At 40.6% G+C, this 14,225-nt stretch overlaps 1 protein-coding gene across 1 annotated transcript; it reads left to right on the top strand.

Moving 5' to 3' along the window:
* The first annotated feature begins 11,653 nt into the window (after positions 1-11,653).
* On the top strand, positions 11,654-12,246 carry LOC128298288 (uncharacterized). Its single transcript, XM_053034033.1, has 2 exons — positions 11,654-11,792; positions 11,864-12,246. The coding sequence occupies exons 1-2, from the start codon at positions 11,654-11,656 to the stop codon at positions 12,244-12,246; spliced, it is 522 nt and encodes a 173-aa protein (XP_052889993.1).
* Positions 12,247-14,225: the final 1,979 nt, after the last annotated feature.

Below are 14,225 nucleotides of genomic sequence, written 5' to 3'. Positions count from 1 at the left end.
AATGTTACAAATGCAAAAATTGAAATCTACAGCATATCATCACCAATCAATAGGTTGATTAGAGAATTCATATGAAATGTTAGGAATTTTTAAAGAATTTACTGTAACAAAAATCCCTTGACGTGGAGAACCCAGTGTCTTCACGTCAAGGGATTTTTGTTGCAGTAAATTCTGTAAAAAATCCTATAATGTTGTATAAATTTGCGTTCAATAGTCGTTCAATGCGTGAATCGTCGTTGAACAGATTCGTGTTATTGTGCCAGGTTTCTGTTAGTACTATTATACTCGTACTATTATACCATGATCACACGTTGAAGTGGTCATAAACAATTCCGAGGTTTTCGTTTTAAATCCACGCATATTCGGGTAATATGTGCTCAGTGGTGTTGTATTGGTTTCACCTCTAACTCTAGGAATATCAGTTGAAGGTGCGTGATGGTTTGAGTGCGGTGGTAAGCGTCTATTACTGGATGTTTGCTTGATTATGTGACGTGTGGAGAAGGACGACCGGTGATTAGCGTGTAGTATCGATGGTCGATGGTCGATGCTGCAGTAACGAGGAGAAAAAATCTCTTGCTCCTATCTTGCTCACGCTCCGCTGTTTTTTACGTTATTTAAACGATTTATCCGTGTTCCGTCCAAATTGGACAACATCCATCATCTGCGCAATACGTTTGTGATCAGTCCTGTACCACGACTCAGTGAGTCAAACATGGAATTATTACCGTTTGTTTGTCGTGCCAATTTTCGCAGCAAAAAGTGCTGCGATATGGCCGCCGCATCCTGTCGGTCGTGTCTGAAATCTGTGAAAGACGAAAATGTTTACTCGTGTGCGGTTGTGTGGAATAACGCTTACCACTAAGCTTACCTGAGCGTCTCGGATGAGGTCCTGTCTGAGATTATACGCGAGTTGGTTCGAAATCCGCTTGATCTTGCGTTGGCTGTTTCCTTTGTTATGCCGATGACCTAAAAATTTTCTTGCCTATCGCTTCCTCTGACGACTGTATGTTCCTCCAATCAATATTAGAACGTTTCTCTTCTTGGTGTAATCTTCTTACTTTATGTACTGATAAATGCAATGTTATTTCATTTACTCGCTCCCGCAACCCTATAGTATATTCCTATTCCCTTGCCTATCATCCTGTGTCTAGAGTCTCTTTAATTAAGGACCTAGGCGTCTGGTTTGATTGTGGACTCACTTTTCGCCATCACATCAACGAGGTCGTAAGCTCGGCTCGTCGAACTCTCGGCCTCTTGAAACGCATTGCCCGCGACTTCAATGATTCCGCGTGTATCCGGGTGCTCTTCTGTTCGCTGGTCAGGTCGAAGCTGGAGTATTGTTCAGTGATCTGGTCTCCGACAGCTAGAATCCACATTGACCACATCGAGCGGGTACCGGGGACTTTCACCAGTTTCGTCTTCCGTAAACGCTCTGAGGCACTCTCGTCTGCCCTTCCCAGTTATGATTCAAGGTGTCGTGATTTAGACCTTGAAACTTTAGAGGCACGCCGTTCTGTAGCACAATCCTCCCTAATCGCTGCTCTCCTCCTGGATTGCACGGATGCATCGGATCTTTTGTCTGCAATACCTTTGTACACTCCCACCCGCTCCCTCCGTCCTCGCCCTCTTTTAAATACCCCCACATTGCGAACTCCTGTTGGCCGCAACAACCCTCTGTTGCGAGCAATGCATTTGTTCAATTCTTCCTGTCACCTGTTTGAGTTTCACCGATCTCTTTCTTCCTATCGTGCTCGTCTCCTTTTCTCTCTTTGCCACCTTCATCAGCATTCTCACCTTTATTTCATTTAAGGTGGGTTTGTCGCTTTCGCAAAAAAGCAAAGCACTATCACCGACTACCTGGCCTACCGGAATAGTTTTCCGTGAGTTTACGGATCGCCGTTCAAATGTGCAACATTTTTGGCATCTTATTATGGCATTTTTGGCCCGTCAATGGAAACAACCACCGCGACACCGTACATCGGGCCTACAACACTCACCGAAACCTGTATTCTGCACCACTCGACTCTTCACTGATCCTGCCATAGACAGTGCACATGCTGTCATACTTATACCTTGAATGAATAAAATTTATAAATAACTAAAAAAATATACGAAATTAAATCACTAACAAAACCGTTTCAAATAGAGGATAAGATCTTCTTCTGTCGAAGCGGTAGCGGGCCCTCGGCTTACGGGTGGCAAGAGAAATGCCATCAAGCCGGTATTACACGTGCGTGCGGTTGAACACACGGCAGATTGCGCTATAAAACTACTAATAGAACAGTTTTTGTGAAATAAACGGGTTTTTTTTCTGTAAAATTTTTGAAACAATTGTGTTCTTGTATGAAACATTATGCAGAACCCTCCCGAGAATAATAAAATATAATGCGTTGCCATATCACCTTCATGATTGTGTCGATAGTACTGAGTGTACATATGTTGAATCAAACGGCTAGAATGAAACTCATGCGTGTAATTATACACCAGATCTATTAATCGAATCAAGCGTTATGTATGCTTTTAAAACAATTAAAATTTCTATATTATGTTTGAGTTCGTTATACGGATCCGTTATACAAAATACGCTTATATATATTAGCCAGAAAACGTCGGCTATGAAAGGTAGGATGTTACTGTGGATGAAACACTGAAACAAATAGCCAAATGTTCAAACAATTAAAGAATACAGCAGTTTACGGTACAACTACGTTAAATAACGAAGCTTTAAAAAATCGAAATAAGGTAAAGATTTGAGTCGAAACTCGCATAAAATTCCATTATACTCACCGCCATTCAATCTTGCACTTGTCGGAAAAGAATTAGAAAAATTAGAAGAAAAGAAAAGAAAAATTGCTGCGCATAGTTGAGAGGTTGTTGCAATTGAGATATTCACATATTTATTCATTCATCATGTTATTATAACCGTTTTCGATTAACATTTTATTGCATATTGAATTTTCGTGTGTTTAACCTATGTTGATGTTCCCTGTGTTTCTATCCGTATTCGATACCTCCTGTGTTTGTAATGATGTTTTCTCTAATGCTCATACTAACTATTTTTACATATGTCCTTTTATAGCTTACTTTCTATTTCAATAGTTTATCTGTTCTCTTACAAAACATAATACTAGCTATTACATAATCAATGTGTACGGGTGTTTTTCAAAATTTCGAAGGGGCTGAACTTCATGCATCATAAGTAATGAAACATAAATTAAAACGTGTTTTTTTTATTCTGCAATAACTTTTACTTGACTTTTTATTTTTACAAATAGTTTTTTTACTGTTATGTAAGTAGCTCATGCTCATGCTCATTTTTATGCACTTTTCTATTACTCATGTCAACCAATAACGCTGTTCAATAAATTCCAAGAATTACGTAACATCCGTGGTGCAACAACTGTTATGTTAGTTGTTAAGTAATGCTAGCAAACCTTAACTGCAACCAAAATCGATAAGTATTGAAGTAGTGAATTTGAAACGAAAATGTTTGTTAGGTACTCTGTTGAAAAAAGATAGAAGATTGGGTAGCACTTGAAGCGTGAAAGTTCACGGCCACGAGGTTCCTCCCCTTCTCACTTTTAATAGGGACAGAATTATTCCTCAAGGGATGGACAGCCTCTTCTAAATCTGTCCTTGCAGAGGGTCAAGGAGAAGACAAAACGACAAATGAGTTCGTGTAGCGTTGTAAAGTTGTGAAACGTTGTAAAACACAGTTGTTGCGATATTGTCACAAAATTGATGTGAAGTTGTTGAGCGTTGGTGAACAATTTGGGTGAAGTTTTAACAAAGACGTCGTGAAGGTCGTGCAAAATTGTTAAAAGTTGAGTGCAGATAAATTGCTATAAGGTATTGTAAAATTGTTGTGTAGTGTGAAATTAAACATTATTGCAAAGTTGGAACAGTCGCAAACCTCAAGTGAAAAATGAATCAGGAACACACTATGGATCTGACGGACAAGATTGCGGAATTGGTGAGTGATTATAATCGATCAGGTCTCGTGAAACAATGCGATTCACGTGGATTGTTGGCACCAAAGAAGAGAGCTTGCCGAAAGTACTGTTGAACACGACGCTGAAGAAAAAGCGAATGAGACAGTATTTGAGGACGAAGAAACCGATAATAAAACCGTGGTGACGAAGATTAAAACGGAACAGCGCCAGAATCAGAACAGAATCTTGAAATCGAAACAGAATCCTGAAATCAAGATTTCACCAAATACAAATGGATGCAGAACACAGCGCTTAAACAATCTTCTCCACAGATAAAGATCATCTCGAGTTTACTACAATGCCTTTTGGTCTTAAAAACGCGCCAGCAACTTTCACACAAGTAATGAACAATATTTTACAAAACTGCATTGATCAAGATTGTTACGTTTATCTAGATGACATTATCATCAAAGGTCATCATTGAAAGTTAGTTAAAATAAACGAAAGGTATAAAATACAGGGAACAGGGAATAGGATGAGGTGATTCATTTCACACTTAGTTTTTGTACGAGCAGGTTTTTGCTATTGCAAAAAAGTGGCTTTGGAAGGGTTGAACGCGTTGAACTATATGCATAAAAACTTGGGCGTCATCCACGAGGAAGTGAGCTCATATCACATACTCGTCGATAAACCATGCACAATTGTTCAATTAGTCGATTCGGAAGCGGATGGCAAAGTAATTGAATCTAAGAAAATGACCATCGGGTTATGGTCGACACCAGAATTCACCAAACCATCATTGCGAAGGTCGACGTATTTTCGTTTGAACTAATGATCTATGAGATGATGTCTTGTATGCCGCCATACTTGTTTCCCGGCACGAAGACCCGAAAGCTACCGAATCCGGAGGATTTGCTCGAAAAGCGCGTACTGTACAAGATCGCTTCGGCTTGGACATACGGCGGGAGCGACCCCGCGGCATGGTAAGAATGTTGACCGCGACAATGCCTTTGTTCCTGCAACCGTGCCCTGCACATTTGAAGAACGATATAAACCATGCACAATTGTTCAATTAGTCGATTCGGAAGCGGATGGCAAAGTAATTGAATCTAAGAAAATGACCATCGGGTTATGGTCGACACCAGAATTCACCAAACCATCATTGCGAAGGTCGACGTATTTTCGTTTGAACTAATGATCTATGAGATGATGTCTTGTATGCCGCCATACTTGTTTCCCGGCATGAAGACCCGAAAGCTACCGAATCCGGAGGATTTGCTCGAAAAGCGCGTACTGTGTTTAACTATTGCAATTACCAATCCACAGGTATAAACGTGGTTTGACAAGTGATGTAGGACAAACGCGGTTTAACCGTCAACTCTACGACCGGATACCCGGGTATGATTTTCGTTTTCAAACTTTTATAACTTTTTATTGAAATATGATAGCTATCTGATTTTTTTACTGTATCTTTAGGAAATTTAGTTCTCTTTCAGAAAATATCCAATATGTGGCATTTGGATAACTGGAAACATTATTTGTTCACAAATTTCTTTTTATACCCCTGATCTCTACGACCGGCATACCCGGGTATCCCATACATTTTGTATGGGGAACCAAAATTTTTCGTCTTGAAACTTAAATAACTTTTTTTTGTATTGGAAATTAAAATTTCAAATTTGGAACACAAAAGCGGGCATTAGTATTCTATACAATCGTGAAAAAACCAGAATTTTAAAGTTTATTTTGTAATGTCCTGTAGGATCATGACCGGTCGTATATCATTGTTCTGATCGCTAAACGTCAAAATGTAAATCCGTTAATTGGGCATGACAGCTTGCTGCGCAACTGTCATGCAGAAATACATTCTTTATTCGATCGTCGTTGAGAGAACATCTTCCGCCTTCCGTTCTTCCGTTCTTCCGTTCTTCCGTTTAACCTTTTCCGTTTGGTGCAACCATTGTAATTTCTGCTAGTGAAATTATTGATTTACGAGAGTGTGAAATAAGATCAGTGCATTACATCTCAGAAGTGGGATACCCCTCGTGCCTCCGCACCGTGCCGCCTTGACTTCATCATCATTATCATCATGCCTACCCGTGACGAAATGCTTTGCGTCCTGTCGAACGCGGGGATTGTGGTTCCTCCTTCCGTCACCATCACCCAAATTCGGAAGCTGTTTTCCGAGGTAATGGGCATTAATACCTCTTCGTTGGGGGACGCGGAAGCATCCGTCGAAAAACCTGTAGCCGACGCTGATACCACGCGCTCGTCCGCCATTTTGGACGCTTCCATTGTTACACTCACAAAGCGCGATGACGCCATTTTGGACGCTCAGACCGGCGCGTCTGCAACGTGCCTTTCTTCCATTCTTGCTGCAGCAACACATAATGGAAATGATCCCATGGCCAAAAGTGATCCCTCTATTGCTCCCGATGACGAAATTCGGCAACTTCAGCAACGAATCGAATTACTGGAATTGCGTCGTAAGATCCAGGCACTGGAACTCCAGACGGGCTGTGATTCACCACCGGTTGCTGACTTGAAGCTGGATGAGACCATCGAGCCCTTTACGGGCGATGATGAGAGATGCATCCTACAATGGCTGGACGACTTGGAATACACTTTTTCGCTGCATCGAGTCAAGGAGGCGGATAAATTCGTTCACACTCGCCGGCTGCTAAAAGGATCTGCGGCTATTGTTGCCCAATCCTCTCGTGCCTCTACTGTGGAACAGTTAAAGGAGGAACTTATCTCCACTTTAAGCGTACCGCCTTCTGTTGAAACCGTACTTCGACAGTTACGATCCCGTCGTCTCTCTACAAAGGAAACTGCTTTGCGTTACGTGCTGGATATGCAACGTATCGCCAGTCGTGCTCCTGTTCCGGAACCCGAATTGGTCGACATCATTCTCGACGGTCTGGGTAACCCATCTCTCACTGCCGGAATGCGGTTCATAGCAACAAATGTAGAAGATTTAAAGCCGATGTTGAAGAAGTTCGAAGCGCTCCGGTCTCGAATAATCTTTAAACCAACCTCACCTTCTGTTCCGGAAAAAGCTCCTGTTTTGAACAGCCGAGGTATAACATCCAACATTAACCGATGTTATAACTGTTCGGAGTTTGGACATCACAAAAATAATTGCACTCGTCCCAACCGACCACCAGGGGCTTGCTTCAAGTGTTTCCAGATGGGACACACCCACAAAAATTGTCCTAAGACTGCTGCAAATGCTGCTGCCTATCCGGAAGCGACCAACCATATTTCGGTAAATGATCCTGAAGTCTTGGCATTGGACGAACTGCAAGAAGTAAGTATCTCTTTTCTAAAATTAGGAAAGCCGGTTGTGATAGTTCAGGGAATCCAATCTTTAATCGATACAGGTAGCGCAGTAAGCTTTATAAATGAGTCCATAGTGCCAGTAGGACTTCTAGCTGCGCTGACGCCTTCCAGATATCGTGGCCTTGGGAATTCTCATCTTTATACCCGTGGTCAGGTTATATGTCGCATTAAATTCAGAGAAGTGATTCTCAATCATTCCTTTATTATTTTACCCGAAAAATCAATGGCCTGGCCAATTATTATAGGTAGGGATTTACTTCCGTCGTTTAATATTTACCTTACGTACCTTAAGAATTCCACCCCTTTCATGAAGTCACCTCGAAATGAAATTATATTACCAAACCAGGATGCGTTAAGCGTAGCAGCCACTGAACTTTCTAATATTGATGTTTATGAAACAGAGCTCGAACTTGACATTGGTCCCTCATTACATTCAAAGGACGCCGCTCTTGTCTTATCAATTGTAAAAGAAAATTACCTGAACGATTCTATTCAGTGCACTAAGCTGATAGATTATAAAATGAAGATTAACCTCACTCACCAGACCCCCATTTTCACTAAACCTCGTAGACTCTCCTATGCGGAGCGTAACCAAGTTAGGGAAATAGTTTCCAAATTGTTAGATGAGCAGATCATAAGACCAAGTAATTCTCCCTATGCCTCCGCCCTGGTGCTCGTTCGGAAGAAGAGTGGAGAGATACGTATGTGCGTGGACTATCGACCAATCAATAAGATTACGGTAAGAGACAACTACCCCCTTCCATTGATTGAAACCTGTTTGGAACACCTTTGTAATAAGAAGTTTTTCAGTCTGTTAGATTTGAGAAGTGGATTTCATCAAGTGCAAATGGATGAATCTTCCATTCCCTACACCTCTTTTGTTACTCCCGATGGCCAATATGAATATACGAAAATGCCTTTTGGACTTAAGAATGCTCCGTCTGAATTTCAACGCTTTATTAATTCGATCCTTCGTGAATTTATTGCTGAAGAGAAAATAATCGTCTATTTGGATGATATTATCATCGCTTCCGTTGACCTTCCGTCTCATTTAAAAACTTTAGAAGCTGTTCTACAAAGGATCAAGGAGTCTGGTCTTGAACTTCGCATTGATAAGTGCAAGTTTGCACATGAAGAGTTTGATTATTTAGGATACAAGGCAAATGCTTCCGGTATCCGACCAAGCGACAGGCATATTAGTGCTCTACGAAACTACCCGATGCCTTTAAATACAAAACAACTTAGACGTTGCTTGGGATTATTCTCTTACTTCCGACGTTTTGTTCCATCATTTTCTTGCATAGCTAAACCTCTAACCAAACTCCTTCAGAAGGATGCTACCTTCAACCTTGATGTTAATTGCCGCGAGGCTTTTGAGTCTCTTCGTGAGAGGCTAATTCAATCTCCCGTCCTCGCCATTTTTGACCCAAAAAGGGAAACCGAGCTTCACTGTGATGCAAGTTCATTTGGGTTTGGAGCAGTTCTGTTACAAAAGCAAGACGATAATAAACTTCATCCGATTGCCTATTTCTCGAAAACTACTTCGAAAGAGGAAGCAAAGTTGCATAGCTACGAGCTAGAAACGCTTTCAGTAATTTACGCACTTAAAAGATTTCACACCTATGTCCATGGACTTCCGCTCAAGATCTTTACGGATTGTAACTCATTGGTTGAAACCTTAAAGAATCGTAATGGCTCTGCAAAAATTGCTCGATGGTCCCTATTCTTAGAAAACTATGATTATTCTATTCATTATCGTTCTGGAACTTCCATGGCACATGTCGACGCCTTGAGCCGAACCGAAGCCATCGGTGCTATCAGTGAGTTAGATCTGGATTTCCAACTACAGATTGCACAATCTCGAGACCCTTCTATTGAATCCCTGAAGCGTAGACTTGAAACTGGTTCCGTTGAAGGATTAAGCCAGTGGTTGACAAGGGAACCATCATGCTCACCATGAAGCAGGCAAGCCTACTTGCCCAGACAACATTTGCCAATGCCATACGTATGTGCATCATTGACGATCTTGTGCTGATGACCCCTCTATGTGGTGCTATATTCTCCAAAAACAACCTGGATGAAATAACCACCATAATATTTGGCAGCACAGAGGGAGCAAACAAGGGTGAGACCCTTGTTGCATTGTCACAGAGCTGCCAGAGTGGTGGGCATTATTTGAGTGACTCTATCTGTGCAGTTGCAGTAGTTGCTGCTGTGTGCGCAACACGCAACATGACTGACGCCAAGGTGCGCGATCAGATCATAACGAAAACATACAAACAGTATGTTGCAATCGGCAAGCCATTTGATTCTCAAATGTATGAGGATCTGTGCAAGTTTGCCACAGGTGGTGTGCCGGCAGAGCACTCTGCAAAGAGACTGATCCACGTTGCTAGACAGCTTCGCCGATGTCTTTAGTGAATCTCCCGGTAAGCTAGTAGGTCCCCCAGCAAAGGTCCACCTGAAGGAAAATGCCACTCCAGTGTTCGCCAAGGCGCGCGATGTTCCTCTCGCGTTACGAGAAAGGTACGCAGCGGAAATCGACAACAAAATCAAATCGGGCTTTTACGAAAAAGTCGATTATTCAGAATGGGCATCACCGACTCATGTGGTCGTGAAGAAGAATGGCAAACTAAGGATAATTGGGAATTACAAACCGACGGTAAACCCTATGATGGTAATAGACGAGCATCCCATTCCACGAATCGAGACTATCTTCAACCGAATGAAGGGTGCCACGCTGTTTTGCCATTTGGATGTCACAGATGCATACACTCACTTACCCATCGACAGACAATTCCAAGAAGTGCTAACGTTGAATACGATCACGCACGGTCTAGTACGACCAATACGAGCTGTATACGGCGCTGCCAACATACCAGCAATTTGGCAACGACGGATGGAAGAAATTCTTCTAAACCTGCCAATTGTCGTGAGTTTTTACGACGACATCATCGTTTTTGCCCAAGACTTCGAAGAGCTGTTACTTGCATTAACAAGCATCCTTGGGAGAATCAAGGAACAGGGCTTGAAACTGAACCGTGCGAAATGTGTGTTTGCCACCCCATCCCTAGAATGTTTGGGGCATCGAATCGACGGTGAAGGTCTTCATAAAGGCACCAAACACATCGAAGCAATCAAGCATGCACCTAGACCATCTACGCGCGAGGACTTACAACTATTTCTGGGTAAGGCGACATATAACTCGCAATATATACCGAACTTATCAACTAGAGCTAAAGTTCTTCGTGATTTGCTGTCCGCGGATCGTTTCACATGGTCAACAGAAGCGAACGAGGCCTACCGCGACATTAAATGTGCTCTAATTTCGCCACAAGTTCTTACCCAATACGACCCTGCTCTACCTCTGATATTAGCAACGGATGCAAGCAAAACGGGCCTCGGAGCAGTACTTTCACACAAGATGAGCAATGGTTCAGAACGACCTATCGCGTACGCTAGCTGTTACGGAGCAACGGAGCAGCGTTATCCAGTAATCGACAAAGAAGCTTTTGCGATTGTTTGGGCCGTGAAGAAATTCTTCAACTATCTATACGCACGAAAGTTCACACTGGTGACGGACCACAAACCACTGACGCAAATTCTCCATCCCGAAAAGACACTGCCGACACTGTGTATAAGCCGTATGGCCAACTATGCCGACTATCTTGCACACTTCAACTTCGAAGTGGTGTATCGACCCACGAATGACAACAAAAACGCCGATTATTGTTCCCGTATACCAACCCGGCCGTACAAAATATGAGAACCCCACTCACGGCACTCAGTGTTGCAGCGTTTCTCCTTTTTTTTTATATGTTATACCTCGCTGACGATCATGCTGTTCTGTCGCACGACAGCTTCTTTCTTTTTACCTTTTTTCCATGTTTCTGTACTTCGCGCATTCGAACTGCTTTCTTACGAAATGCTCCGCTTAATGCGGATTTTTTTCAAACTAAATTGAATATTTTGAATATATTTGATTATTTCGTTTAATTTTAAATTTTTTATGTAAGCATCGCTGAGTGGTTTTCAAATAAAATTATAACTTAACTCTCCTAGTATGTTTGGTGACCTTTGATATTTTGTGAATACGATTTATTTTTAATCTCAATTATATCGCACAATCGACTTTAATCATTTTGGCTTTGATTTTGAGGCATTTTGACTTTAATCCCACCATCAAAGTGCACTCGACTCGAAAACAACTGAAATCGACTGTCAAATGTAGATTTTGAAATGACAGAAAGTATTTTAGAGGAAAACATACATCAAACAAACAACAAATAACAAACATAGTCGCTGGTGAAAACTGTATCGAGTAAGACTTGTGCTTGATAAATACCGTCTTAATAATTTCATCAGAAAACGAACACAGTATGTCGAAACGTTCTAAGCAGACTGGCAATTTTTATAAAAAACGAGCTCGGTTGTTAAACGATGTTGCTAGAAGCGTCGATGAGTTAAACATCACGCTGGAAACGGCTTCAACCACTGTATGGCCAGATCTAGGAGTGGGTAAGTTTAACATTATTTTATTATCACTTTTATATATTTTTCTATATTATCCTTGATATCTGGCTTTTCAGAAATAACGCAACAAGATCTTGAATCTTTGTTTGCAACAAGCAGTTCTGCAGCTGTCGATAGTATTAGAAGTATTGATGACGACAATACGATACAAATCGAGGATGTCGACGATTTTCCAAACGCAGATAATCCGTATAATTTCATGGAGAATTTAAATTTAAAAGATGCACTCGTACATCTTATCACTTTGTGCCGCGCATCTCGTTTTTTAACCGAAGGGTTTCTAGCAATTTTGAGAAAATATTTCAAAGCAAAAGTACCCAAAACTAAACGAACCCTCTTAAAAACACCCACCCAAATTGGATCTGAAATTAAATCAATACAAGGCGGCCATTTATGGTATCATGGTATTGAGAAAGTCCTTTCGAAATATTTTGAGTAAGTATTATTAAATGTAACAGATAAGTACGCAAAAGTTATACTTAATGTATTACATTTTTTTATTCATTTCAGGAATATTGTACCAGAAGTAGAAAAAATTACGATCGATTTGTCAATCGATGGGCTACCTCTTTTTAGAAGTTCCCGTAAGCAGCTTTGGCCAATACAGATTAGAGTGGCAGAATTGGCCAAACATCCGGCAATGATTGTTGGAACTTTCGGAGGATCTGTTAAACCTAGTGTAGAAGAGTTTTTAAGACCATTGGTTGAAGAAATTAATGAACTACAAAAAAGAGGTTTGCAATTCGGAGATAAGTTATTATCATTTTCTCTTCGTGCAATTATCGCCGACTCACCAATGCGGGCCACTTTAAAAGGTATGTGCAAAGTAGCAAGAGGATATTAATTTTAAGACAGAAAAATAAGCGTATAATTTGTTTCATTGCAGCCACCATGAATTACAATGGGAAACATGGATGCCTAAAATGCACTTGTGTTGGAACGACAATTGCAAATAGCGACTCTAACAAAATAATTTTTGATTCGGTAAACGCTGATCCACGTACCGATGAAGGATTTAGGCAAAGACTGGACGAATTGCACCATAAACCATGGCGTACTCCTCTAGAGGACATCGATGGTTTTGATATGGTTGAAGGTATTCCTGTTTCTGATAGACTGCATTTAGTGGATGAAGGAGGTACTCAAAAAATTTTAGCTGGTATTCTTGATGATAATTTCGAAAATGTGGAACACTTGTTTCCTCGACAGAAGGATGCCATATCAGCATTTATAATGAAAATACGATTACCTTCTGAAATACCTCGTAGAATCCGCCATCTGAACGAAGTTCCTTTGTGGAAAGCTACAGAGTATCGGACATTCCTACACTACTTGAGTGTAGTAATATTGAAAGATATTTTCAAGCAAGAAGCAATGTTCAACCATTTCTTGTTTTATTTTTGCGGAATTACAATTTTTTCTACCAAGGCACACCAACAATATTGGCCTCTTGCTTGTAAAATGTTAGATGAATTCGTAAGACATTTCGGAAAATATTTCGGGCGGTCAAATTTAATTAGCAATATCCACAACCTGCAGCACGTGGGTAAAGAAGTTATGAAATATGGGCCGTTGGATTCTTATTCTGCCTACGAATTTGAAAATAACTTGCGATTCGTCAAGCAGTGCGTTAGATCTGGAACTAAGATAGTAGAACAGGCTGCTGGAAGATTGATCGAACGTAGTCATGTCATAAAGGCTAAAACGCTGACCGTTCCTTATTATCCGCAACTCAAAGCAAATGGTCGTTTTTTCATAAATGAGGAATTTTCGCTTCAGAAGCAGTTTCAAAATCGTTGGTTTCTAACAAAAGAAAACAACATTATCCAGTTTACAAATGTGAAAAACATCGAAAACTCTTTTATAATTTGTGGTAACATGGTAGAATCTTGTGAGGAACTATTTAATGTAGTATCTGACGAGGATAATGTTTTAGCAGACATACAACTTTCGTCGGTTGAGCTTTGTATATTTAAAGTTAAACTTAATGTTCGTTTATTCGAGGTGGAAGTACCGTGTACTAGTATAAAATGCAAGCTTGTTCCTATTTTCATACCATCCCGGTCCTTAATACAGCTTCCTATCAGAGTACCTCCTCAGCCAGATTCAATAGCATTATTTCCATTTTTGCACACTTTTTTGTAAGATTTGCCTCTGTACAAATGTGAAATAAACTTTATTGTATCGTAATTATGGTTTGGTACTGATTAAATTGTTTATTTTCGACAATATTGTGATGCTAATCTTCATATAGGATGACCAATTCATATAAAAAAATCTGATTTCTTCAATTGCGTATATTTTGATTTTAGGTTCCGTTTCATTAAACTAAAGTTTTAATTTTCTAACCTTCCATTCTTCCGTTTGTGTGGCTTGTGTAGCACACTTTTATTAATGCCTCGTGTCAGAGACGCGCTT

The sequence above is a fragment of the Anopheles moucheti genome, chromosome 2, assembly GCF_943734755.1.
Source record: "Anopheles moucheti chromosome 2, idAnoMoucSN_F20_07, whole genome shotgun sequence".
Taxonomy (NCBI): Eukaryota; Metazoa; Arthropoda; class Insecta; order Diptera; family Culicidae; genus Anopheles; species Anopheles moucheti.
The sequence above is the reverse complement of the archived record's forward strand: the minus strand, read 5'-3'. Positions and strand labels throughout refer to the sequence as shown.